Source organism: Salmo salar, chromosome 18 (assembly GCF_965601325.2).
Source record: "Salmo salar chromosome 18, fSalSal1, whole genome shotgun sequence".
Taxonomy (NCBI): domain Eukaryota; kingdom Metazoa; phylum Chordata; class Actinopteri; order Salmoniformes; family Salmonidae; genus Salmo; species Salmo salar.
The window spans coordinates 41,701,132-41,725,390 of NC_138308.1; the positions used below are offsets into that span (position 1 = coordinate 41,701,132).

Genomic DNA, 24,259 nt, shown 5'->3' on the forward strand with positions numbered 1-24,259 from the left:
ATAATGACTCTCCTCTTTCCATGATTCCCCTGCAGATTAAAAGTGGTAAGAGTGAGAAGGAGGTGCAGCAGCTGCTTCTGAAGAGTGTCCAGTATCTGGAGCGTTACATGTACCTGATCCTCTTCAACAGCTACCTGCATCTGGAGAAGAAAAACTCCTGGCAACGATCCTTTACCACCTGGATGCAACAGGTTGGTGGGCCTCCTATTCATTCACACAGCACAACTCACAGTAGAATAACGTGGCCGTACACTGGCCTAGAATAGAAGAGACTGGACTAGACTGGGCTGGAATAGAATATATCTTCATTGGGTTGGCCTCCCATTGACACAGCAGAACAGTAGAAACACTCACCCTATATTAAATTCTGACCCAGAATGAGGTAATAGAATTACCTTTATGATTACTACAGGGCTGAGAGAATTATAGTTAATTTCAGTCAATTCAGGAACTAAACTGAAATATCAATACCAAATACATTTTCCCCCATTTGCTTTTCCATGGGGAAAAATATGCTTTTCAATTAGGAAAATTGCTTTTCAATGAGAGAAAATTCAATGTAATTACCCTTAACCTGGTCACATTCATCAACTAAATAGGTGAATTAAATTTACTTTTATCTTAACTTTTTTTATAAAATAAAATCCAACATCAACGGCCAGTTATTATTGTTTTTGTATTCTGTTGTATTCTTATATCCAGTTGTCAGATTTACCCGTTTCAGGTTTCTTTGACCCATACCGGTCCAATGAAATGTCAGAATAATGCTGCTGTGGCTTATGAAGGAAAAGGACCCCATCAGCCATTTCTGTGCAGTGAGGAAACGTGTGGCAGGTTTCCAGACCCAGGCTATCGGATATCTGATCCACGGCACATACAACCAACCCCCTCTGCACCCCTCGCACCTCCTCACAGACTGACACATTCATCAATTCCAGCAGCTTCATACAAGGCCAGCTGAGAATCCATTCCAGCAGCTTCATACAAGGCCAGCTGAGAATCCATTCCAGCAGCTTCATACAAGGCCAGCTGAGAATCCATTCCAGCAGCTTCATACAAGGCCAGCTGAGAATCCATTTCAGCAGCTTCATACAAGGCCAGCTGAGAATCCATTCCAGCAGCTTCATACAAGGCCAGCCGAGACTCAATTCCAGCAGCTTCATACAAGGCCAGCCGAGACTCAATTCCAGCAGCTTCATACAAGGCCAGCCGAGACTCAATTCCAGCAGCTTCATACAAGGCCAGCCGAGACTCAATTCCAGCAGCTTTATAAAAGGCCAGCTGAGAATCAATCAATCTATTCAGAAAATGGAGCTGCTGCCTTCATTCTATTCACAAGTGTGGCGAAAGCAACAGGTTGTAATCCCAAATAGCTCCCTATTCCCTAGATAGTGCACTACTTTTGACTAGAGCCTGGTCAAAAGTAGCTCACTAACTAGGGAATAAGGTACCATTTGGGATGCCACCACACTTATCTGTGTTCATTAAACTGAAGTAGGGAAAACATCTATTACCCACAATGTGTGTGTGTGTAATATATATTACACTATATTCTCTCCAGCTGTCATACTGTAAGTGTTTGGGTGAAAATGGCCTCAGAGGAGCAGGAAAAAAGCGAGGTAAAATCTCCCTCCAGTTTGTGTGCTCTGAAGCGTCAGCAGAGTTTCATGTGGATTTCCCCCCTGGAATTTACAAGCTTATCCTAGTTCTATTGTGGCCTGGTTCTTCACACATTAAACTCCATAAGGTCTGGGACCCTGTGTTTTTGGTGCTTTGTCTCTTGTCCTGGTTTGGCCAGCTGTGCAGCCTACGGTAAAGCACTGAATCTATGGGCATTCCACTGCTAGCGGAGCGTTAGCCACCCTGGGTGTCATGTTGGTCATTATATTCAAGGCAAGTTGTGAGTCCCAAATGGCACTATTCCCTAGTTAGTGAACTATTTTTGACCAGGGCTGACAGGGACCCATCCAAAATCATAGAATGCAATCTTCAGCTGTTTACTAAAGAAAATGTTTTGACCTTTGTGGGTGGTCAGGGTCAGTTCCAGTTGAATGTAGTGCTTTATACTTGGAAGATAGTAATGAGTTTTTAGGAGGCACACGTTCATTCACTCTTTAAAAAACTGAAGTTGACATTTTTCTTCCGGCCTTCTAGTTGATAAAAACAACCAATAAACATGTCTCGCCCTCCAGGGACAAAAATGTGTCAAAGCCCACCGTTAAGTTCTTCTGGACAAATATTTGTTGTCTGCTAAACATCAATAAATAATTAAAATAAAATAATAATAGTACACTGGATTAAAAGGTGCCTTTAAAAAAAACACAGGGCACTGCACAACAAAACAGAAGAGAAAAAAAACAGAGGCTGAGGAATGCTAAACTAGGGCTGAAGGAAGAGGAATGCTAAACTAGGGCTGAAGGAAGAGGAATGCTAAACTAGGGCTGAAGGAAGAGGAATGCTAAACTAGGGCTGAAGGAAGAGGAATGCTAAACTAGGGCTGAAGGAAGAGGAATGCTAAACTAGGGCTGAAGGAAGAGGAATGCTAAACTAGGGCTGAAGGAAGAGGAATGCTAAACTAGGGCTGAAGGAAGAGGAATGCTAAACTAGGGCTGAAGGAAGAGGAATGCTAAACTAGGGCTGAAGGAAGAGGAATGCTAAACTAGGGCTGAAGGAAGAGGAATGCTAAACTAGGGCTGAAGGAAGAGGAATGCTAAACTAGGGCTGAAGGAAGAGGAATGCTAAACTAGGGCTGAAGGAAGAGGAATGCTAAACTAGGGCTGAAGGAAGAGGAATGCTAAACTAGGGCTGAAGGAAGAGGAATGCTAAACTAGGGCTGAAGGAAGAGGAATGCTAAACTAGGGCTGAAGGAAGAGGAATGCTAAACTAGGGCTGAAGGAAGAGGAATGCTAAACTAGGGCTGAAGGAAGAGGAATGCTAAACTAGGGCTGAAGGAAGAGGAATGCTAAACTAGGAAGGAAGAGGAATGCTAAACTAGGAAGGAAGAGGAATGCTAAACTAGGAAGGAAGAGGAATGCTAAACTAGGAAGGAAGAGGAATGCTAAACTAGGAAGGAAGAGGAATGCTAAACTAGGAAGGAAGAGGAATGCTAAACTAGGAAGGAAGAGGAATGCTAAACTAGGAAGGAAGAGGAATGCTAAACTAGGAAGGAAGAGGAATGCTAAACTAGGAAGGAAGAGGAATGCTAAACTAGGAAGGAAGAGGAATGCTAAACTAGGAAGGAAGAGGAATGCTAAACTAGGAAGGAAGAGGAATGCTAAACTAGGGCTGAAGGAAGAGGAATGCTAAACTAGGAAGGAAGAGGAATGCTAAACTAGGAAGGAAGAGGAATGCTAAACTAGGGCTGAAGGAAGAGGAATGCTAAACTAGGGCTGAAGGAAGAGGAATGCTAAACTAGGGCTGAAGGAAGAGGAATGGTAAACTAGGGCTGAAGGAAGAGGCTGGGGAATGGTAAACTAGGGCTGAAGGAAGAGGCTGGGGAATGGTAAACTAGGGCTGAAGGAAGAGGCTGGGGAATGGTAAACTAGGGCTGAAGGAAGTGGCTGGGGAATGGTAAACTAGGGCTGAAGGAAGAGGCTGGGGAATGGTGAACTAGGGCTGAAGGAAGAGGCTGGGGAATGGTAAACTAGGGCTGAAGGAAGAGGCTGGGGAATGGTAAACTAGGGCTGAAGGAAGAGGCTGGGGAATGGTAAACTAGGGCTGAAGGAAGAGGCTGGGGAATGGTAAACTAGGGCTGAAGGAAGAGGCTGGGGAATGGTAAACTAGGGCTGAAGGAAGACTCTGAGAGGGAAAGGTAAACCAAGAAATATGAGATTCTTATGACATACTGTAAGAGGTCCTATTTGGCTGATGCCTTGAAACGCGACATGTTTCACAGAATCGATGGGAGACAGGAGTGCCCATGTGATTTCATATCCTTCAGCCGTGGAGAGGTACACTTTCACACTGTGCCATACATTAAAATGGTTTGATAAGTGCTTGTGCGTGCGTGTTTATGCAACACAATATGCAATACTTATGCAAAGGCAATATGTTTGCTGTAGGTAAGAACTAGATGAAAACATCATCAGTCCATCTCTGACAGCCAGCCCTGCATTCACATATTCCATAATGATATAGGCCATGGTGGTCTGCTGATTGTTACTGTCCTATAGGACCAGTCTGAGGGAAGCTGACTGTTACTGTCCTATAGGACCAGTCTGAGGGAAGCTGGCTGTTACTGTACTATAGGACCAGTCTGAGGGAAGCTGGCTGTTACTGTACTATAGGACCAGTCTGAGGGAAGCTGACTGTTACTGTACTATAGGACCAGTCTGAGGGAAGCTGACTGTTACTGTACTATAGGACCAGTCTGAGGGAAGCTGACTGTTACTGTACTATAGGACCAGTCTGAGGGAAGCTGACTGTTACCGTACTATAGGACCAGTCTGAGGGAAGCTGACTGTTACCGTACTATAGGACCAGTCTGAGGGAAGCTGACTGTTACCGTCCTTTAGGACCAGTCTGAGGGAAGCTGACTGTTACCGTCCTATAGGACCAGTCGGAGGGAAGCTGGCTGTTACCGTCCTATAGGACCAGTCGGAGGGAAGCTGGCTGTTACCGTCCTATAGGACCACTCTGAGGGAAGCTGGCTGTTACCGTCCTATAGGACCAGTCTGAGGGAAGCTGGCTGTTACCGTCCTATAGGACCAGTCTGAGGGAAGCTGGCTGTTACCGTCCTATAGGACCAGTCTGAGGGAAGCTGGCTGTTACCGTCCTATAGGACCAGTCTGAGGGAAGCTGGCTGTTACCGTCCTATAGGACCAGTCTGAGGGAAGCTGGCCGTTACCGTCCTATAGGACCAGTCTGAGGGAAGCTGGCCGTTACCGTCCTATAGGACCACTGAGGGAAGCTGGCTGTTACCGTCCTATAGGACCACTGAGGGAAGCTGGCTGTTACCGTCCTATAGGACCACTGAGGGAAGCTGGCTGTTACCGTCCTATAGGACCACTGAGGGAAGCTGGCTGTTACCGTCCTATAGGACCACTGAGGGAAGCTGGCTGTTACCGTCCTATAGGACCAGTCTGAGGGAAGCTGGCTGTTACCGTCCTATAGGACCAGCTGAGGGAAGCTGGCTGTTACCGTCCTATAGGACCAGCTGAGGGAAGCTGGCTGTTACCGTCCTATAGGACCAGTCTGAGGGAAGCTGGCTGTTACCGTCCTATAGGACCAGTCTGAGGGAAGCTGGCTGTTACCGTCCTATAGGACCAGTCTGAGGGAAGCTGGCTGTTACCGTCCTATAGGACCAGTCTGAGGGAAGCTGGCTGTTACCGTCCTATAGGACCAGTCTGAGGGAAGCTGACTGTTACCGTCCTATAGGACCAGTCTGAGGGAAGCTGACTGTTACCGTCCTATAGGACCAGTCTGAGGGAAGCTGACTGTTACCGTCCTATAGGACCAGTCTGAGGGAAGCTGACTGTTACCGTCCTATAGGACCAGTCTGAGGGAAGCTGACTGTTACCGTCCTATAGGACCAGTCTGAGGGAAGCTGACTGTTACCGTCCTATAGGACCACTGAGGGAAGCTGACTGTTACCGTCCTATAGGACCACGGAGGGAAGCTGGCTGTTACCGTCCTATAGGACCAGTCTGAGGGAAGCTGGCTGTTACCGTCCTATAGGACCAGTCTGAGGGAAGCTGGCTGTTACCGTCCTATAGGACCAGTCTGAGGGAAGCTGGCTGTTACCGTCCTATAGGACCAGTCTGAGGGAAGCTGGCTGTTACCGTCCTATAGGACCAGTCTGAGGGAAGCTGACTGTTACCGTCCTATAGGACCAGTCTGAGGGAAGCTGACTGTTACCGTCCTATAGGACCAGTCTGAGGGAAGCTGACTGTTACCGTCCTATAGGACCAGTCTGAGGGAAGCTGACTGTTACCGTCCTATAGGACCAGTCTGAGGGAAGCTGACTGTTACCGTCCTATAGGACCAGTCTGAGGGAAGCTGACTGTTACCGTCCTATAGGACCACTGAGGGAAGCTGACTGTTACCGTCCTATAGGACCACGGAGGGAAGCTGACTGTTACTGTACTATAGAACCACTGATGGAAGTGCTGAACCTAATATGAGGAAGCTTTGCTTTAAGGCAATCATTTCATTTTCACTCCAGCCCAATCAATGTCAGGCTTATCAATGCCTGAATCCCAAATGCACCCTACCCCTTTATAGTATAGTGCACTGATTTTGACTAAGTAGTGAAAAGTAGTCCACTATAAAGGGAATAGAGGGCTGTTTGGGACAAGAACAGGTTTTGAAAGCATCTGTTTGTAGTGTTCTAGAGAGAATAGATGGCCGTTTGGCACATGGTCAAAATGGTCAGGTTTGGAAAGCGTTTGTTTGTAGTGTTCTAGAGGGAATAGATGGCCGTTTGGGACATGGTCAAAATGGTCAGGTTTGGAAAGCGTCTGTTTGTAGTGTTCTAAAGGCGTTTTGGAGGAAGTAGAGTAAAACATGACATATTGATTAATCTACAGTTCCAATATGTTAACACTAAGACGGCTGGTTTAGCTGTACGGTTGGTACGACTGCACTGCCTCTGGATGTGTCCCAAATGGCACCCTATTACCATAGGGCTCTGGTCAAAACTAGTGCACTATATCCTGGGGCGGAAGGTAGCCTAGTGGTTAGAGCATTGGGCCAGTAACAGAAAGGTTGCTAGATCGAATCCCCGAGCTGACAAGGTAAATATCTGTCGTTCTGCCCCTGAACCCTGTTCCTAGGCTGTCATTTTAAATAAGAATTTGTTCTTAACTGATTTTTTATTTCACCTTTATTTAACCAGGTAGGCCAGTTGAGAACAAGTTCTCATTTACAACTGCGACCTGGCCAAGATAAAGTAAAGGAGTGCGACACAAACAACAACACAGAGTTACACATGAAATAAACAAACGTACAGTCAATAACACAATAGAAAAAAATCTATATACAGTGTGCAAATTAGGTAAGATTAGGGAGGTAAGGCAATAAATAGGCCGTAGTGGTGAAGTAATTACAATTTAGCAATTAAACACTGGAGTGATAGATGTGCAGAAGATGAATGTGCAAGTAGAGATACTGGGGTGCAAAGGACCAAAAAATAAATAACAATATGGGGATGAGGTAGTTGGATGGGCTATAAACAGATTTAACTAGACTTGCCTAGTTAAATAAAAATAAAAAATCAGGTTCCATTTAGGCTGAAGACACACATGACTCTACCATTGCAATATGTTAGACTAAGGTAGGTGATTTAGTTCTAGGTATTGCTGTCCTTTCCTTCACCATCCTCCTGTTACAAACAGTGGAGCAGCAATAACAACCAAAAGGGATCAAACCTTAAAACATCCTAATGTTAATATGACCGTACATATTGCTCTGTTCTCCGCCCCTGTTCCTCCTGTCTCTGAGCTAGAATAAACCGATTTGAACAGATCCTTCGTCCCACTATAAAAACATTGAATTCCAAAATAGACCGGAACAATTGCTATGAAAACAGTTGTTGAATACAGAAATATGTGAGGTCGGTGGTTTGCTCAGTCGGTTGGGGCTATATCCTTCCTGTTATGATTAGGTGGAATATACACTGAATGAACAAAACATTAGGAACACCTTCCTGATATTGAGCTGAACCCCCTTTTGCTAACTTTTGAGTTTGGATCCCGCGACGCAGTTGGCATCAGTTGCTGGGACTGCTACTCTCTGTCCAGTGATCCTGCCGATCAAGGCCGGGTCTGAGGAGTTATTTGGCGTAGCAGCTAGCTATCAAGCTAGCAGGGTTTTCTTGAGGGCTTGAATGCAGCCCGCGACGTGGTTAGCCATTGTGGCTGGGACCGTGGATTGTCCCGGGTTTGTGGCTGTCTAGATCCCTGCTGTTTGTTGTTGTATTCAATCTTCCCTGTGACCAACCCTGTCTGGAACTGTGTGGAATAACAGTATAACCTACGTTGATAGCTACCATGACAAAGACCAAAGCCGGTGGGAGTACCGTTGAGGACAGTGGTGTCTCTCTATCACAGGTAAAGGATCTTTTAATCGAACAAAAAGAGTTCTACATGCAGTTGTTACAACAACAAGAAAATAGCTTCAAGTGTTTTGTCCAAATACTGGTGGATTCAACTAATAAAAGAATGAATGACCTGATCAGAGACGTCCAGGACCTGAAGAACTGTTGCAGGAGAACGGCAAGATGACCGCAATCTAAGTAATTGAGAGAGGACATCAGTTCTGCGTGTGAATCCATGATAACAATGACGGAGACATCAGATTATCTTGAGGGACAATCAAGGCGGAACAACATGGTTGTGGACGAAATTGCAAAATCTCCACATGAGACCTGGACAGAGTCTGAGGACAAAGTGAGGTAAATGATCTATGAGAAATTGAAGATGGACCATGGGAAGATTGAGGTGGAGCGCGCCCACAGGACTGGAAAACCCACCACAGGCCCAGGTGACAGGCCCAGTTCCTGAGGTTCAAGGACAAGGTAGCTGTTCTGGAAAGGGCCAAGAACCTGAGAGGAACGTACCGTGCATTTGGAAAGTATTCAGACACCTTGAATTTTTCAAAATTTTGTTACGTTACAGCCTTATTCTAAAATAGATTGAATATTTTTTTCCCACATCAATCTACACACAATACTGCATAATGAAAAGGCGAAAACAGGTTTCTATAATTTTTTTTGCAAATGTATAAAAAAACAGAAATACCTTATTTACATAACTATTCAGACCCTTTGCTATGAGACTCGAAATTGAGCTCAGGTGCATCCTGTTTCCATTGATCATCCTTGAGATGTTTCTACAACTTGATTAGAGTCCACTTGTGGTAAATTCTATTGATTGGACATGATTTGGAAAGGCACACACCTGTTTATATTTGACCGTGCATGTCAGAGCAAAAACCAAGCCATGAGGTATAAGGAATTGTCCGTAGAGCTCCGAGATAGTGTCGAGGCACAGATCTGGGGAAGGGTACCAAAAAATGTCTACAGCATTAAAGGTCCCCATGAAGTGGCCTCCATCATTCCTAAATGGAAGAACCTGAAACCACCAAGAGCTGGCTGCCCGGCCAAACTGAGCAAGGGCCTTGGTCAGGGTCAGAGTTCCTCTGTGGAAATGGGAGAACCTTCCTGAAGGACAACCATCTCTGCAGCACTCCACCAATAATTTCTTGAGGAGGGGAGCGACCCAGGCCATTTTGAAGTGAGGGGACACAGCCAGTGGTCAGGGAGGAGTTGATGAGGGAAGTGAGTAATGGAAGAAGGTCTCCAGAGATGGTCTGGAGAAGGGAGGAGGGGATGGGGTTGAGCGGGCAGGTTGTCGGGCAGGTTGTCGGGCAGCCGAACCCCACTAGTCACAGGATTTAATTTGAAGAGAGAGGGGAGAAGGATGTCTAGGCGTAGGGTAGTTCTGTGTGAGTGGGACCAGCGGACTCAATAGGCTGAGTGAATAAGGAGCGGATGTTGTTAACCTTCTTTTCAAAGTGGTTGACAAAGTCATCTGAAGAGAGAGAGAGAGGGAGGGAGGGGATGGAAGATTACGGAGGGAGGAGAAGGTGGAAAGAGTTTCCTAGGGTTAGAGGCAGAAGCTTAAAATGTAGAGTGATATAAAGTGGCTTTAGCAGTGGATACAGAGGAAGAGAAGGTCGAGAGGAGGGAGTGAAAGGACAATAGGTATTTTAGAAGTTTAGTTTTCCTCCATTTTCGTCAACTGCCTGCAGTCCTGTTCTGTAAGCTCGCAATGAGTGACTTAGCCACGGAGCAGGAGGCGAAGGCCTAGCCGATCAGGAGGAAAGGGGACATTGCGAGTCATAGGATGCGGAAAGATTAGTAGGCAAACAGCCTCTAGGGACTGGGAAAGGGTGAGGTCAAAAGAGGCAAAGAGGGGAAAGAAAAAGTTGGAAATAAATTAAATCGGAAGGCAGACGATGGGAGGTTGAACCGCACAGTACGAAGAGCGGTGAGCCATCGTCAGAAAATGAAATTATCAAGGTGTCAAACTCATTGAGGAACTCTCTAAGGGCACCTGGTGGGCGATAGATGACAACAATGTTAAGCTTGAGTGAACAAGTGACAGCATGGAACTCAAATGATGAGATAGACAGGTGAGGAGGGAGAAAAGAGAAAATCTCCAGTTAGGAGAAATGAGTAGCCCTGTTCCACCACCGCGACGACCAGATGTTCTCAGACTATGAGAGAAAAAGTAGTCAGATGAAGAGAGAGCAGCTGGAGTGTTCTCCTATGTGTTCTCTGGGGTGAGCCAGGACTCCGTCAGGGACAAAAAGTCTAGGGACTGAAGGGCAGCATAGGCTGAGATGAACTCTGCGTTCTTGACCGCAGATCGGCAGTTCAAAACGCTGCCGGAGGCCAGGAATACCTCATGGGTTGTGTTCGCAGGGTACACTAAATTAGAAGGGTTGCAGCCAAGGGGTGGGTAGCGTCTGTAAAGCCTACAGGGAGAGGAGCAAACTGGCATAGAAAACACACACATAGTTGCCAAAGCTACAAAAGAGCAAAATTAGATTCATCTGTAAATAACTAGGTAAGATACTGAAGTGAGAGAGTGGAGCCTTCCTCTCTTTCCTTCCTCCAATAAGCATCATTATCTAGTAACAAACTCCATTATCTAGTAACAAACCACCTTATCTAACCCTATTATTTAGCAACAAACCCACATAATCTATTAACAAACCCACATGATCTAACCCCATTATCTAGCAGCAAACTACATTATTTAGCAACAAACCCACATTATCTAACCCCATTATCTAGCAACAAACCCACATTATCTCGCAACAAACCACATTATCTTGCAACAAACCACCATTATCTAGCAACAAACCACCATTATCTAGTAACAAACCACATTATCTAACCCCATTATCTAGCAACAAACCACATTATCTCGCAACAAACCACATTTTCTAGCAACAAACCACATTATCTCTGGGCTAATGTTAAAAGTAGTGCACTATATAGGGAATAGGGTGCCATTTGGGACAACCTCTGGGTTGTCTAGCGGTTAAGAGCGTTGGGCCAGTAACCGTAAGGTGGCTGATTCGAATACCTGAGCCGACTAGGTGAAAAATCTAGCGACGTGACCTTGAACAAGGCACTTAACGCAAATTGCTCCTGGATGTCTCTGGATAAGAGCGTCTCCTAAATGACTAAAATGTAAATGTGTTCTCCACATCAACAAACAGCACATGGAGCACGGCGTCACAGTGGTGAGGTGGATGGGATACAATGACGCACGCTTTGGTTCCCGTGTTCTTGTGGTTCTTCAATGATCTTTTCCATTTTGGGTTTGTTTTCGTTGATCTGTTTGTATTTCTTTGAATGGTTTTCTTTGGTTGTGTGTCTTTTTGAGCACACAGACAGACACTACTATCTATTAGAGAGCAGGAGGAAATGTATGCATTGGATTCCTACTGACCAACACATCAACAACTTTGACCTTTTGTTATTCTTTGGTTTTCTTTGGTTGTGTGTTTTGAGCACACATAGAGAACAGGGGGAAATCAAATGTTATTTGTCACATGCTTCTTAAACTGGTGTAGGCTAACAGTGAAATGCTTAGTTACAGTAGGGTACCAGGCCCTTCCCAACAATGCAGAGAACAAAATATACAAATTATCACACAAGGAATAAATCCACAATGAGTAACAATAACATGGCTATAAACACAGGGTACCAGTACCAAGTCAATGTGCAGCGGTAATAACATGGCTGTATACACAGGGTACCAGTACCAAGTCAATGTGCAGGGGTAATAACATGGCTGTATACACAGGGTACCAGTACCAAGTCAATGTGCAGCGGTAATAACATGGCTGTATATACAGGGTACCAGTACCAAGTCAATGTGCAGCGGTAATAACATGGCTGTATACACAGGGTACCAGTACCAAGTCAATGTGCAGGGGTAATAACATGGCTGTATACACAGGGTACCAGTACCAAGTCAATGTGCAGGGGTAATAACATGGCTGTATACACAGGGTACCAGTACCTAGTCAATGTGCAGGGGTACTAACATGGCTATATACACAGGGTACCAGTACCAAGTCAATGTGCAGGGGTAATAACATGGCTGTATACACAGGGTACCAGTACCAAGTCAATGTGCAGGGGTAATAACATGGCTGTATACACAGGGTACCAGTACCAAGTCAATGTGCAGGGGTAATAACATGGCTGTATACACAGGGTACCAGTACCAAGTCAATGTGCAGGGGTAAAGGTAATAACATGGCTATATACACAGGGTACCAGTACCTAGTCAATGTGCAGGGGTACGACGTAATGGAGGTAGATATGTACATATAGGTAGGGGTAAAGTGACTAGGCATAAGGATAGATAATAAGCAGTAGCAGCAGCATACATGATGAGTCAAAAGAAACATGTAGGTATTACAGACTGGGTCAGGGAGAGGTTGAAAATGTCAGTGAAGACACTTGCCAGCTGGTTAGTATATACTCGGAGTACGCGTCCTGGTAATCTGTCTGGCCTCCCCGTCTGGAACAGCTGGTGCTCTTATGCATGCTTCAGTGTTGCTTTCCTCGAGGCAAGCATAGAAGGCATTTAGCTTGTCTGGTAGGCTCGCATCACTGGGGCTTCCCTTTGTTATCCGTGATAGTTTGCAAGCCCTGCCACATCCGACGAGCGTCAGAGACGGCGTAGTAGGATTCCATCGTAGTCCTGTATTGATGCTTTGCCTGGTGCGTGTGCGTGTGTGTGTGTTGGAGTCGGTACATTCCTTTGCCATGAATTGATGTAGGTTGAAGTGGTACGTCAACCAAAGATGTTAAAAAGCTACCAGTGTGTAACATCCACATACGTATCATTAACTAGGCCACATTGCCTCTGTATGTACCGGTATGTTCGTTGCATCAGAGGAATATTATCAGAGGAAATCTGAAATGCCTGTTTTGCGGACGAGACGTGAGGTGGTTCATTGTACAATGAACAGGTTTGTGTATGGCGGATGCCACAGATGCCTCCCGGAGGGGCAGCCAATCAGTCAGCCCAGCTATTTTGATGTGTGCTACAGTGGCCTCCCTGTTCACCTTACCCGCCTGGTATGTGGGGCCTTTCACATAGTCGACTGTGGGACAAGACCCTAACTCACAGACACACAGACGTGCACTCGCGCACACACACACACACTCACCTCACTACCCCTGTACATGCATTGGCGCCAGGCTCCTAATGAGTATTGGCCTGTGGGATCTTCTCAGTAGGAGATGAAAGACCAAGTCTGCCAGCTCTGCTCACTATCACAACTACACACTGGACAGTCAGTCACCGAACAGACAACACACAGGCAGGCACACTTCAGCCAGGGCCCAGGGCCCAAACCATTTCATAAGAAGAGAAGGGGATAAACACCTTCCTGCCCGTGATGGCTTCATTTTCTGACTCCAGAGAGAGAGAGAGAGGGAGAAAGAGGGGGGAAAATACTTCTTTATTCACCGGCGATGCTCACCTTTGGCTTGAGTCAGCTGAGGCTCACATGCTCCCCAATACCCAGACACACAGAGTTCTCCAGTAAGGGCTAAGTCCCCAAGCAACCTTTTAACAGAATGGACCTGGAGTCGTACCGATGGACCTGGAGCCATACTGATGGAGTAATACTGATGGACCTGGAGCCATACTGATGGAGTAATACTGATGGACCTGGAGTCATACTGATGGAGTAATACTGATGGACCTGGAGCCATACTGATGGACCTGGAGTCATACTGATGGACCTGGAGCCATACTGATGGACCTGGAGTCGTACTGATGGAGTCATACTGATGGACCTGGAGCCGTACTGATGGACCTGGAGTCGTACTGATGGAGTCATACTGATGGACCTGGAGCCATACTGATGGACCTGGAGTCATGCTGGTGGACCTGGAGCCATACTGATGGACCTGGAGCCATACTGATGGACCTGGAGCCATACTGATGGACCTGGAGCCATACTGATGGACCTGGAGCCATACTGATGGACCTGGAGCCATACTGATGGACCTGGAGCCATATACCTCTGCTGGACCCATTCTTTAGTGGAATTATTTTCATGTTAAATCTATGGATTCCTGGTCAGTTGGGAATCAAACTGATAGACTCTTGGTCAGTTGGGAATCAAACATGCTGTATGGTCAGTTTGGCTGGACCCATTCTGTAGTGTTTCCAGTTAGCTATGGGTCATTGGGGGATTTGTTTACTGCAGAGTTATGTACTGACTTTGATTAGTGCCTTCATCTTAAGGTGAGAAAACCACCTAACTGCAAGTCACTCTGGGTAAGAGCGTGTGGTAAATGACTATGTAAATGTCTCTGTGTTTCCTGGATAGTGAGTACTATGCTACACCATTGATGAAACTGTACATCTTGTTTTGTTCTGAATGAGTCAGCTTAGAATGGATAAGGTCTCATGGATTCTTGCTGAGTTGCTGAAAATATTTCTCCAACAGTGACACAGTAGATGGTTGAAAATGCTTGCAGTGCTACATAATCTGGGTTCAGTTGGAGCATTCAATGTAGCATGGTCAGAGACAAGGCCACAGCATTATACCACAAGGTCTGCTTTCTTTGCTGTCTTACAATGCTGGCTTTCTAAGCTATAATCAATGGTTGAAGAGTAAGTGATATTGCCAAACAACGATTATCTCAACCATTGTTCCCCAATAGGTCCTTCAGCATGTTTCACATACCCAACAACTCTCCAGCAGAGACTGAAAATGGCTGGGTTCCAAATGGCATCCATAGGGCTCTTAGTCTGGAAAACCCGACCCCAGGCAACAGGGACATGGGTCTGGTTTCAATGATGGACTCTTTTGGCTCAGAGGAACCATGCCCACATCTCTACTTTACCCACTTAAATAAAATACTAAATAGTAACTAGCCAGATGGAGATCAGAGTTTTTTCTTTCAGGAGTGCATTTTGTAATTGGCTACTTGCAAATTTGCATCAACTACCTTCACTAAAACCACTACAAAGGCTTTGCCTGGAAACTTTGGTTTTGAATCGCAACGTTGTGGCTTGTGATTTGTTAGGAGAGTTGCCTGTCTGAAGAGGACCCACCCCAGAAGTTGCCAAAAGAGTCCGTCATTGAAACCAGACCCTAGTCACTGTTGCCGGGTCGGGTTTTCCAGACTAAAGGGGCTCTGGTCAAAAGTAGTGCACTATATAGGGAATAAGGAATATAGGGCTCTGGTCAGAAGTACTACACAATAAAGGGAATAGGGTACCACTGTTTGGGACGCAGACAATGTCTTCAGCAGTTTCTCCATAGACTCATATGGCCTCCAGAACCTTATTGTTTACCCTTTGTCATTCCCGGTGCATCTTTAAAGCAAATATTGGAATGTAAATACCTCATTAGCACCCCATATCTTCTAGTAACAGCATTTCTGATTCCACGTAGGCTAAATGTATGTAAATGTTAAAACCATAGCCGTCTGAGTTTAATTTATCCGAAGTATATTTGTGGTGAAAAAAAATGTAGGTCAAATAAATAGTGAGTAAGTGACCAACTTCAAAGAGCTACCTGATCTAAACAGAACTGTGTCTGAAATGGCACCCTATTCCCTATATAGTGCACTTCTTTTGACTAGGGTCCGCATAGGGAATAGGGTCCCATTTTAGACTCAATTCTATTTAGATTAGGTAGCTCTTTGAAGTTGGTCACTTACTCACTATTTAGTTTTGTTCAGCCAAGTCAAGACTTATCTACTTTGATCAAGTCAGAGCAGCGGATCTTTCAGTGTCACAGAATAATTGCCAGACACCCTGTGGACTGAGCAATTTGCTGGATTAGTCCATAGGCATTGTATATGTTTATAAATCATTGGATTAGCCTACAGGCTAGTTAAGTCTACAGGCTAGTTAAGTCTACAGGCTAGTTAAGTCTGCAGGCTAGGTAAGCCTACAGTTAGTGTGTGTGTTGGGGTCCTATTGGGCTCTCGTTAGGATGGAGGTCCTCTTTTGGTTGATTAGGGCTAGGGTCCTAATGGAGGTCCTCTTTTGGTTGGTTAGGGCTAGGGTCCTAATGGAGGTCCTCTTTTGGTTGGTTAGGGCTAGGGTCCTAATGGAGGTCCTCTTTTGGTTGTTAGGGTTAGGGTCCATTGTAAATGGCAGGCAGAGTCAACTCAACAAGCTGTGATCCTTTTAATGGTGGTACTGCTTACCATCAGTGGACAGTTACACACAGTTTGTTGACCAACCATGAGTCAGCTTGACCCATCTCCAGGTCTCTAGGGAAGTCAGGGCTTCACTGCTCCAGTTCTCTAGGGAAGTAACCTCCTCAGGGCTTCACTCCTCCAGTTCTCTAGGGAAGTAACCTCCTCAGGGCTTCACTGCTCCAGTTGTCTAGGGAAGTAACCTCCTCAGGGCTTCACTGCTCCAGTTGTCTAGGGAAGTAACCTCCTCAGGGCTTCACTGCTCCAGTTGTCTAGGGAAGTAACCCCCTCAGGGCTTCACTGCTCCAGTTGTCTAGGGAAGTAACCCATACAGGGCTTCACTGCTCCAGGTCTCTAGGGAAGTAACCGCCTCAGGGCTTCACTGCTCCAGGTCTCTAGGGAAGTAACCGCCTCAGGGCTTCACTGCTCCAGTTCTTTAGGGAAGTAACCCCCTCAGGGCTTCACTGCTCCAGTTCTCTAGGGAAGTAACCCCCTCAGGGCTTCACTGTTCCAGTTCTCTAGGGAAGTAACCTCCTCAGGGCTTCACTGCTCCAGTTCTCTAGGGAAGTAACCTCCTCAGGGCTTCACTGCTCCAGTTCTCTAGGGAAGTAACCTCCTCAGGGCTTCACTGCTCCAGTTCTCTAGGGAAGAGCTGGAGCAGAAGGTGAATGTTGCTTCTCCACCTTCACAGCGGAATACTAGACTTACGTGTTGCCAGGCTGATAAGGAGAGCGAGACCAGGTGTCGCTCAGAGAGCGAGGCCAGGTGTCGCGCAGAGAGCGAGGCCAGGTGTCGCGCAGAGAGCGAGGCCAGGTGTCGCGCAGAGAGCGAGGCCAGGTGTCGCGCAGAGAGCGAGGCCAGGTGTCGCAGAGGAGAGTTGGGTCAAATATCAATTTTTTTCTTCAAATATTAAAAAACATGTTAATTGAATTAGCTGTAAGTAGAATTGAAAACAACTGTGTTGGTTCAGGAGGAGCCAGAAGGAGGAATAATGATGTATTATCCACTATCACCAGGAAACAGGGTCATTTGGGTTCAGCTTTATCCTAAATCAAGTGTTTGATCTAAAGTGCACCGTTCCTTTTCTGTTGCTCATGTGTTGATTGTTACTGTAGGAGCATTTGGCTTCACGAGACAATTCTGTTTACATCCGACTGCTTGGAAGGAGAGAGAGAGGGAGAAAGAGAGAGAAGGAGAGTGGGAGAGAGAGAGAGAGCAGGAGAGAGAGAGAGGGAGAGTGGGAGAGAGAGAGAGAGAGAGAGAGTCTCACCCGCAACCTCTGACGGTGGCTTAAGAGACGTGAGAAGTTTATGCTTCAGTAGTAGGTCTAAAGGTATTTTTGGGCAACCTCTAGAGAATATACTGTAGTGTAAAAACGCTCTAAAGTGTATCATTCCTGTTCTGTTGGTCATGTGTTGTTTCCTGTTTCTCTCCTCCTGCATAGTTAAAAACCACTGTGTTGGTCAGATAGAAGGACCAGTAAAACCACTGTGTTGGTCAGATAGAAGGACCAGTAAAACCACTGTGTTGGTCAGATAGAAGGACCAGTAAAACCACTGTGTTGGTCAGATAGAAGGACCAGTAAAACCACTGTGTTGGTCAGATAGAAGGACCAGTAAAACCACTGTGTTGGTCAAATAGAAGGACCAGTAAAACCACTGTGTTGGTCAGATAGAAGGACCAGTTATGTAGGATGTTAACAGAACATTGACCCTGTGTATCTCCTGTGGTTATGTAGGATGTTAACAGGACATTGACCCTGTGTATCTCCTGTGGTTATGTAGGATGTTAACAGGACATTGACCCTGTGTATCTCCTGTGGTTATGTAGGATGTTAACAGAACATTGAAAGTAGAGTTAAATGCAACTGTTTTTGTCAGAGTGTTTCTCTCCTCCTGTGTTCCTCCCGTTTCTCCTGCTGTGGTCTTTACACATTGTGTTTCTCTCCTCCTGTAGGTGGCAGCCAGGGCCGGGGTGTACGACCTTCTCAACCAGCTGGGTTTCTCTGAGTTTGAGAACCTTCGGGACACGCCACTCGCCAGGCTCCGCTGCCGCTGGCAACGACAGAACATCCAATCACGTCCCTTCAGGGGGGCGTTCATCTGAGCTGAGGAGAGATCACTGTGAACTGCCAGACTATGGCTGCTTCTGAAATGGTACTCTATTCCCTATGTAGTTCACTACTTTTGACCAGAGCCCTCTGCACTCTAAAGGGATTAGGGTGCCATTTTATGCAACCTATGTCCTCCTGTGCTTTTCTTTTTTTATACCTTTAAAATGCAATAATGCTTTGTATTTTAAAATGTAATAATGCTTTGTATTTTACCCTCATCACTCCGATACTTTATTATTATAATAGTGTTTTTTTTCAAACCCACTACCAATGTTATTTAGTATTTGAATGGATTACTGTTTTAGTACTGTCAGTTGGTATTTCCTGGTTCTGATGCGTCTGCTCTGACTGCCGCCAAGATTCAAGCTGACATTTAGACTCATTTGCTCTATTGTTTCATTATTAATATAGGAGGAGAATTAATTCATATTTTGTCCTTTTTGTTTAATGAAAGAAAAGGCGAGAACTGCCTCACTAGTATGGGCCTATAGGTTTATCAAAGGAGGTGTATATTCACCTGGCAGAACAAACAGATTAGGGGTTGAAATGAAGGTTTTAAGTAGGTTACTTTTAGGGTTAGAAACAAGGGTTATGTTAAGGTTAGTTTGAGGTTACGCTAAGGGTTAGAGGTAGGGAAAGGCTTAAACTTTGGGTTAGCGGAACTCCACCTCCATAAATATTCTGCCGGTTAAATAGACACTACCTTAACCAGAAGACAGAATTGTATTTGTCTGTACTAGAATGTAACTGCAGACTTTTAAAATGACAGCTTCTTTGTTTAGATTGAATACATTTCTGCTACTTTTAATTAACATACAGTATCAGTGTCTCCAAGTCCACTCCCAAGTATTCGTTTGCCAAACTGCTGTAGATGCTGCCAAAGCTAAGCTTCTGCTCTGTGTTTTACTGCTGTTTGCTTGTGCCTCGGTCCTCAGTTCTTCACAGACGTTTCTCCAATCATTAAAGGGGTAATCTGCATAAGGTTCATCCATTTTTAGATATTTTTTCAATAATGATATATACCAATTGATCCTTGAAGAATATAACTTATAAATGCCTCGCGTTAATCCAACTGTCGTACCCCATCAGAACCCAAAATATACGCTTGTTTTACTCCAAGGTTTGTAAACGATGTCAGTGTAAACACTGTATAGCCTCAAAACATGGTTAAACTATAATGTTGATATCATGGATGGTCTGTCCTTGTATCCATGGCGCCGTCTATGAATTTGAGTGGTTACATTTTTCCAGCACCATCCCTCTGCCTTTTACCAAAACAGTGGTGGGGTGGACACTGTGTTTTGAACTGTGAATTTCCCCTTTTTAAAGGGTTAATATGGGATTGAAACAAGAACAAAGCCGTCTCTCTACCACCTGTTTCGGTAAACAGCTGAGGGATGGAACTGGAGAAATGGAACCACTCTCAAATTCACAGACAGCTCTAAGCAGTGACCATATATGTACTAATCCCAGATTCTTCCTTTAACTGATATCTCTGCATCCTTGGAACAGCTGCTGAAACCATTCATGCAACCCACTCATTTGAGGTTTCCAACTTCAGTAAAAGGTGCCCCCCCCCTCTTGGGATATTGGGTGTGTCCCAAATTTCACCCCATTCCAAACAGTAGTGCACTACTTTTGATGTGGGTCCATTGTGCTCTGGTCAAAAGTAGTGCAGTAACTAGTCGTCCACCCCCACACGGTGTCCTCTTCTCTCCCGTCTCCTGCCGTCTTCTGTCTGTGTTGTTATGAACTGCATTTTTAGGTGTTTGTCAACAAAATATGAGGCTATTTTGAAAATCAGCCTCCAAGAACAGATCATTAAATATATATATATATATATTGGTCAGTAAATAAATGCAGTTTGTTTTCACAAAAAGTCAGTTCTGAGGGCTTCTGGGAAGGATGTGTCCTTTAGGAGGAAAGCTATGGCCTGAGGGACAGTCTGTTTGTACTGTCATGCCAACTGCTTGGCACTCATTGTCATACCAAACATGTTTTTCTTGACAACGACAGCAGTGGAGTTAGCAAGAGCACAAACAGATCTGGGATCAGGAATGTTATACCCCAAAACAACAAACTATTATCATTAAGCACACTAAAGCTATGTAATGGTTATCAAATGTCCGTCGACAGGAATCCGCTTCAGCTACTATCATGTATTGTGTAAGCTATACCTGATACTTACATGTTTTTACAGTATTTCTAATGCCATAATGAACATGCTTTAGGAGCCATACAGTAGATCCTGCAAATATAGCCAGCCAGAGTACAGTGATAGTCTGCAGAACAACAGTAGTCTGTGGATCAGGCTGGTGTGAAACTGTAGAAACAACACTTACTGTAGGTTTGCTATTTGTGAACTAAATTATTCCAACACAGCCTCGAATGCGTCCCAAATGGCACCCTATTCCCTTTTTAGTGCACTGCTTTTGACCATGGTCAATAGGGAATAGGGTCAGAAGTAGTGTACTGCGTAGGGAATAGGGTGCCATTTGGGACACAACCCCATCTCTCTGTGGGTGCAGGATCTGTTTTGCATTAGAGGGCTGAGGGATGACTGTTTTATTGAGCAGTCCTGGGTTGTATTCACTAGACACCGAATGGAAGAAAACGGACCAAAACGGGAAAGGACTACCGGAACTTGTCCAATCAGAAACGCACCTTTTCGTTGGCAAAACGTTTTCAATTGCAAAAAAGCGTTTTGCTACGGTGTGCACACACGAGTAGGACTTAAAGCTGTCGTTAATGGACAATGGAGAGGCCGGACTTAAGTCTCCATGACTCATAACCATAAAGGGTTGGGGGGTTTCTGTGATGTCATTGGGCGTGCTCCACTCCCCACTCCAGTAGGAACCAAATGATACGTCCGGGCCGGATGGCCTTGGGCAGAAATCTACATGTGGAAGCTGCCACGTCAACCATATTTTAGTATCAATTGGTAATGGTTACTGATACTCTTTCTCCATTGGCAGGACTTCCTGGGTGACATTTGGGCCGGCACCCGATTCCCTGTATTGTGTACTAATGTTGACACATTTTGTCAAAAGTAGTGTACACTATGCAGTGTACTACATAGTGAATAGGGTGTGATTTGGGATGCACACTTACTATATCTTACACCCACAGGAAGGGCTGTATAATAATGTGTTCATGATAGCAGCAATGCATTCCTGCTTGTAATGCAACCATCATTCAGCTTTGAGAAACATCCAATGTCCAATCAGTTTACCATGTTCTTTACCTATCATCATACATTACTATTTAAACAGCCACGTTACTGCTCTCCTTATCAAATACATCATGCATTACTATTTAAACAGCCACGTTACCGCTCTCCTTATCAAATACATCATACATTACTATTTAAACAGCCACGTTATCGCTCTCCTTATCAAATACATCATGCATTACTATTTAAACAGCCACGTTATCGCTCTCCTTATCAAATACATCATACATTACTATTTAAACAGCCACGTTACCGCTCTCCTTATCAAATACATCATACATTACTATTTAAACAGCCACGTTACTGCATATCGGTTGTTATGAAGGAGCTATTAGAAGTGTGTATATATAAATGCATTTTATTTGAACATTGTCCAGTACAGAGATGATGGGGTTTATGTTCATTTCATTCCATTGCATTTTGACTCCATTGTTAATCTTTTTTTATTTGTTTTAAAGCTAAATAAATAAATATGAAAATGAATTCAACAACAGCATTTGTCCCTTTTTTGTGAATATCGTCCCACTAACTGTACCTCATTATACTGTACTTTCTTTCATTGTTAATTTTTTTTTTAACCTTTATTTAACTAGGCAAGTCAGTTAAGAACAAATTCTTATTTTCAATGACGACCTAGGAACAGTGGGTTAACTTCCTGTTCAGGGGCAGAACGACAGATTTTTACCTTGTCAGCTTGGGGATTTCGAACTTGCAACCTTTCAATTACTAGTCCAACACTCTAACCACTAGGCTACCTGCCTCTAACCACTAGGCTACCTGCCTCTAACCACTAGGCTACCTGCCTCTAACCACCAGGCTACCTGCCTCTAACCACCAGGCTACCTGCCTCTAACCACCAGGCTACCTGCCTCTAACCACCAGGCTACCTGCCTCTAACCACTAGGCTACCCTGCCGCCCCAGGTGGCTCTTCCAGACAGCTTGGATTTTCCTGCCACACACGTTCTCTAAGATATTGCAGTCTGTTCCAGGGCAGAGACTTTCCTGCCACACACATTCTCTAAAATATGATGTTCCAGGGCAGAGATTGTCCTGCCACACGTTATCTAAGCCGAGCGTAACTGCTGTGCTCTGTCCAACCACTCTGAAGGTCTTCTGTCAGATAAGAGGGAGACGAATAAAGGCTCCACTGGCCATCCAATCACACACATCCGTTTGACTTGTTCACCTCGAGTCTATAGAGACCAGGGCAGGCGAGGTCTGATGCCGACTTGTATGTATACTGTACATTGACCTTGTACATGCTGACGAGTTCTTGCTGACCTCTTACCAGTTCCTGTTACCTGAATGAATACGTTTCTAACCTCAAGGGTCTTTTCCTGGTAAAATGCCACCAAAATAATCATGAATTTATTGCATGTCATATACTCAGTCTCCAGTATTGGGAATGTAGACTACTGTTTCTTGAGAGGAGTCTAGAAACAGACGGCGTTGAGAAGGATCACAGAGAGGAGTCTAGAAATGGACAATGGTGAGAAGGATCATAGAGGAGTCTAGAAATGGACAGTGGTGAGAAGGATCATAGAGGAGTCTAGAAATGGACAGCGTTGAGAAGGATCATAGAGAGGAGTCTAGAAATGGACAGTGGTGAGAAGGATCATAGAGGAGTCTAGAAATGGACGGCGTTGAGAAGGATCATAGAGAGGAGTCTAGAAATGGACAGCGTTGAGAAGGATCATAGAGGAGTCTAGAAATGGACGGCGTTGAGAAGGATCATAGAGAGGAGTCTAGAAATGGACAGTGGTGAGAAGGATCATAGAGGAGTCTAGAAATGGACAGTGGTGAGAAGGATCATAGAGGAGTCTAGAAATGGACAGTGGTGAGAAGGATCATAGAGGAGTCTAGAAATGGACAGTGGTGAGAAGGATCATAGAGGAGTCTAGAAATGGACAGTGGTGAGAAGGATCATAGAGGAGTCTAGAAATGGACAGTGGTGAGAAGGATCATAGAGGAGTCTAGAAATGGACAGTGGTGAGAAGGATCATAGAGGAGTCTAGAAATGGACAGTGGTGAGAAGGATCATAGAGGAGTCTAGAAATGGACAGTGGTGAGAAGGATCATAGAGGAGTCTAGAAATGGACAGTGGTGAGAAGGATCATAGAGGAGTCTAGAAATGGACAGTGGTGAGAAGGATCATAGAGGAGTCTAAAAATGGACAGTGGTGAGAAGGATCATAGAGGAGTCTAGAAATGGACAGCGGTGAGAAGGATCATAGAGGAGTCTAGAAACAGACAGCGGTGAGAAGGATCATAGAGGAGTCTAGAAACAGACAGCGGTGAGAAGGATTATAGAGGAGCCTAGAAACAGACAGCGGTGAGAAGGATCCTAGAGAGGAGTCTAGAAACAGACAGCGGTAAGAAGGATTATAGAGGAGTCTAGAAACAGACAGCGGTGAGAAGGATTATAGAGAGCACAACAACACACTTCAATGTTGGAAACGTAAAGATTCCAGGAGAGAAGATTGACGTGAAGGCCAGCTCTTCTTAAATTTGTAAACTAAACTGACGACTAAACTGAAGCTTAGTGGTCCTGACAAATAGGTATCAGGCCAGCACATCAGATCAGAGCAGACTGAAGTCCTGAGGAATGGGTACCAGCCATTACGTCAGATCAGAGCAGACTGAAGTCCTGAGGAAAGGGTACCAGCCAGCAGGTCAGATCAGACTGAAGTCCTGAGGAATGGGTACCAGC

At 45.0% G+C, this 24,259-nt stretch overlaps 1 protein-coding gene across 4 annotated transcripts in view; it reads left to right on the forward strand.

The window, feature by feature from the left end:
* LOC106577339 (paladin) overlaps nucleotides 1–22,032 on the forward strand; it is a 173,770-nt gene extending 151,738 nt beyond the window's left edge. For all 4 annotated transcript variants that reach the window (XM_082964976.1, XM_082964975.1, XM_082964978.1 and 1 more), the window contains 2 exons: nucleotides 36–191; nucleotides 18,161–22,032. In XM_082964976.1, coding sequence (XP_082821102.1) covers nucleotides 36–191; nucleotides 18,161–18,310 — 306 coding nt within the window. In that variant the 3' untranslated portion in view covers nucleotides 18,311–22,032. The remainder of the gene's footprint in view (nucleotides 1–35; nucleotides 192–18,160) is intronic.
* The last annotated feature ends 2,227 nt before the right edge of the window (nucleotides 22,033–24,259 follow it).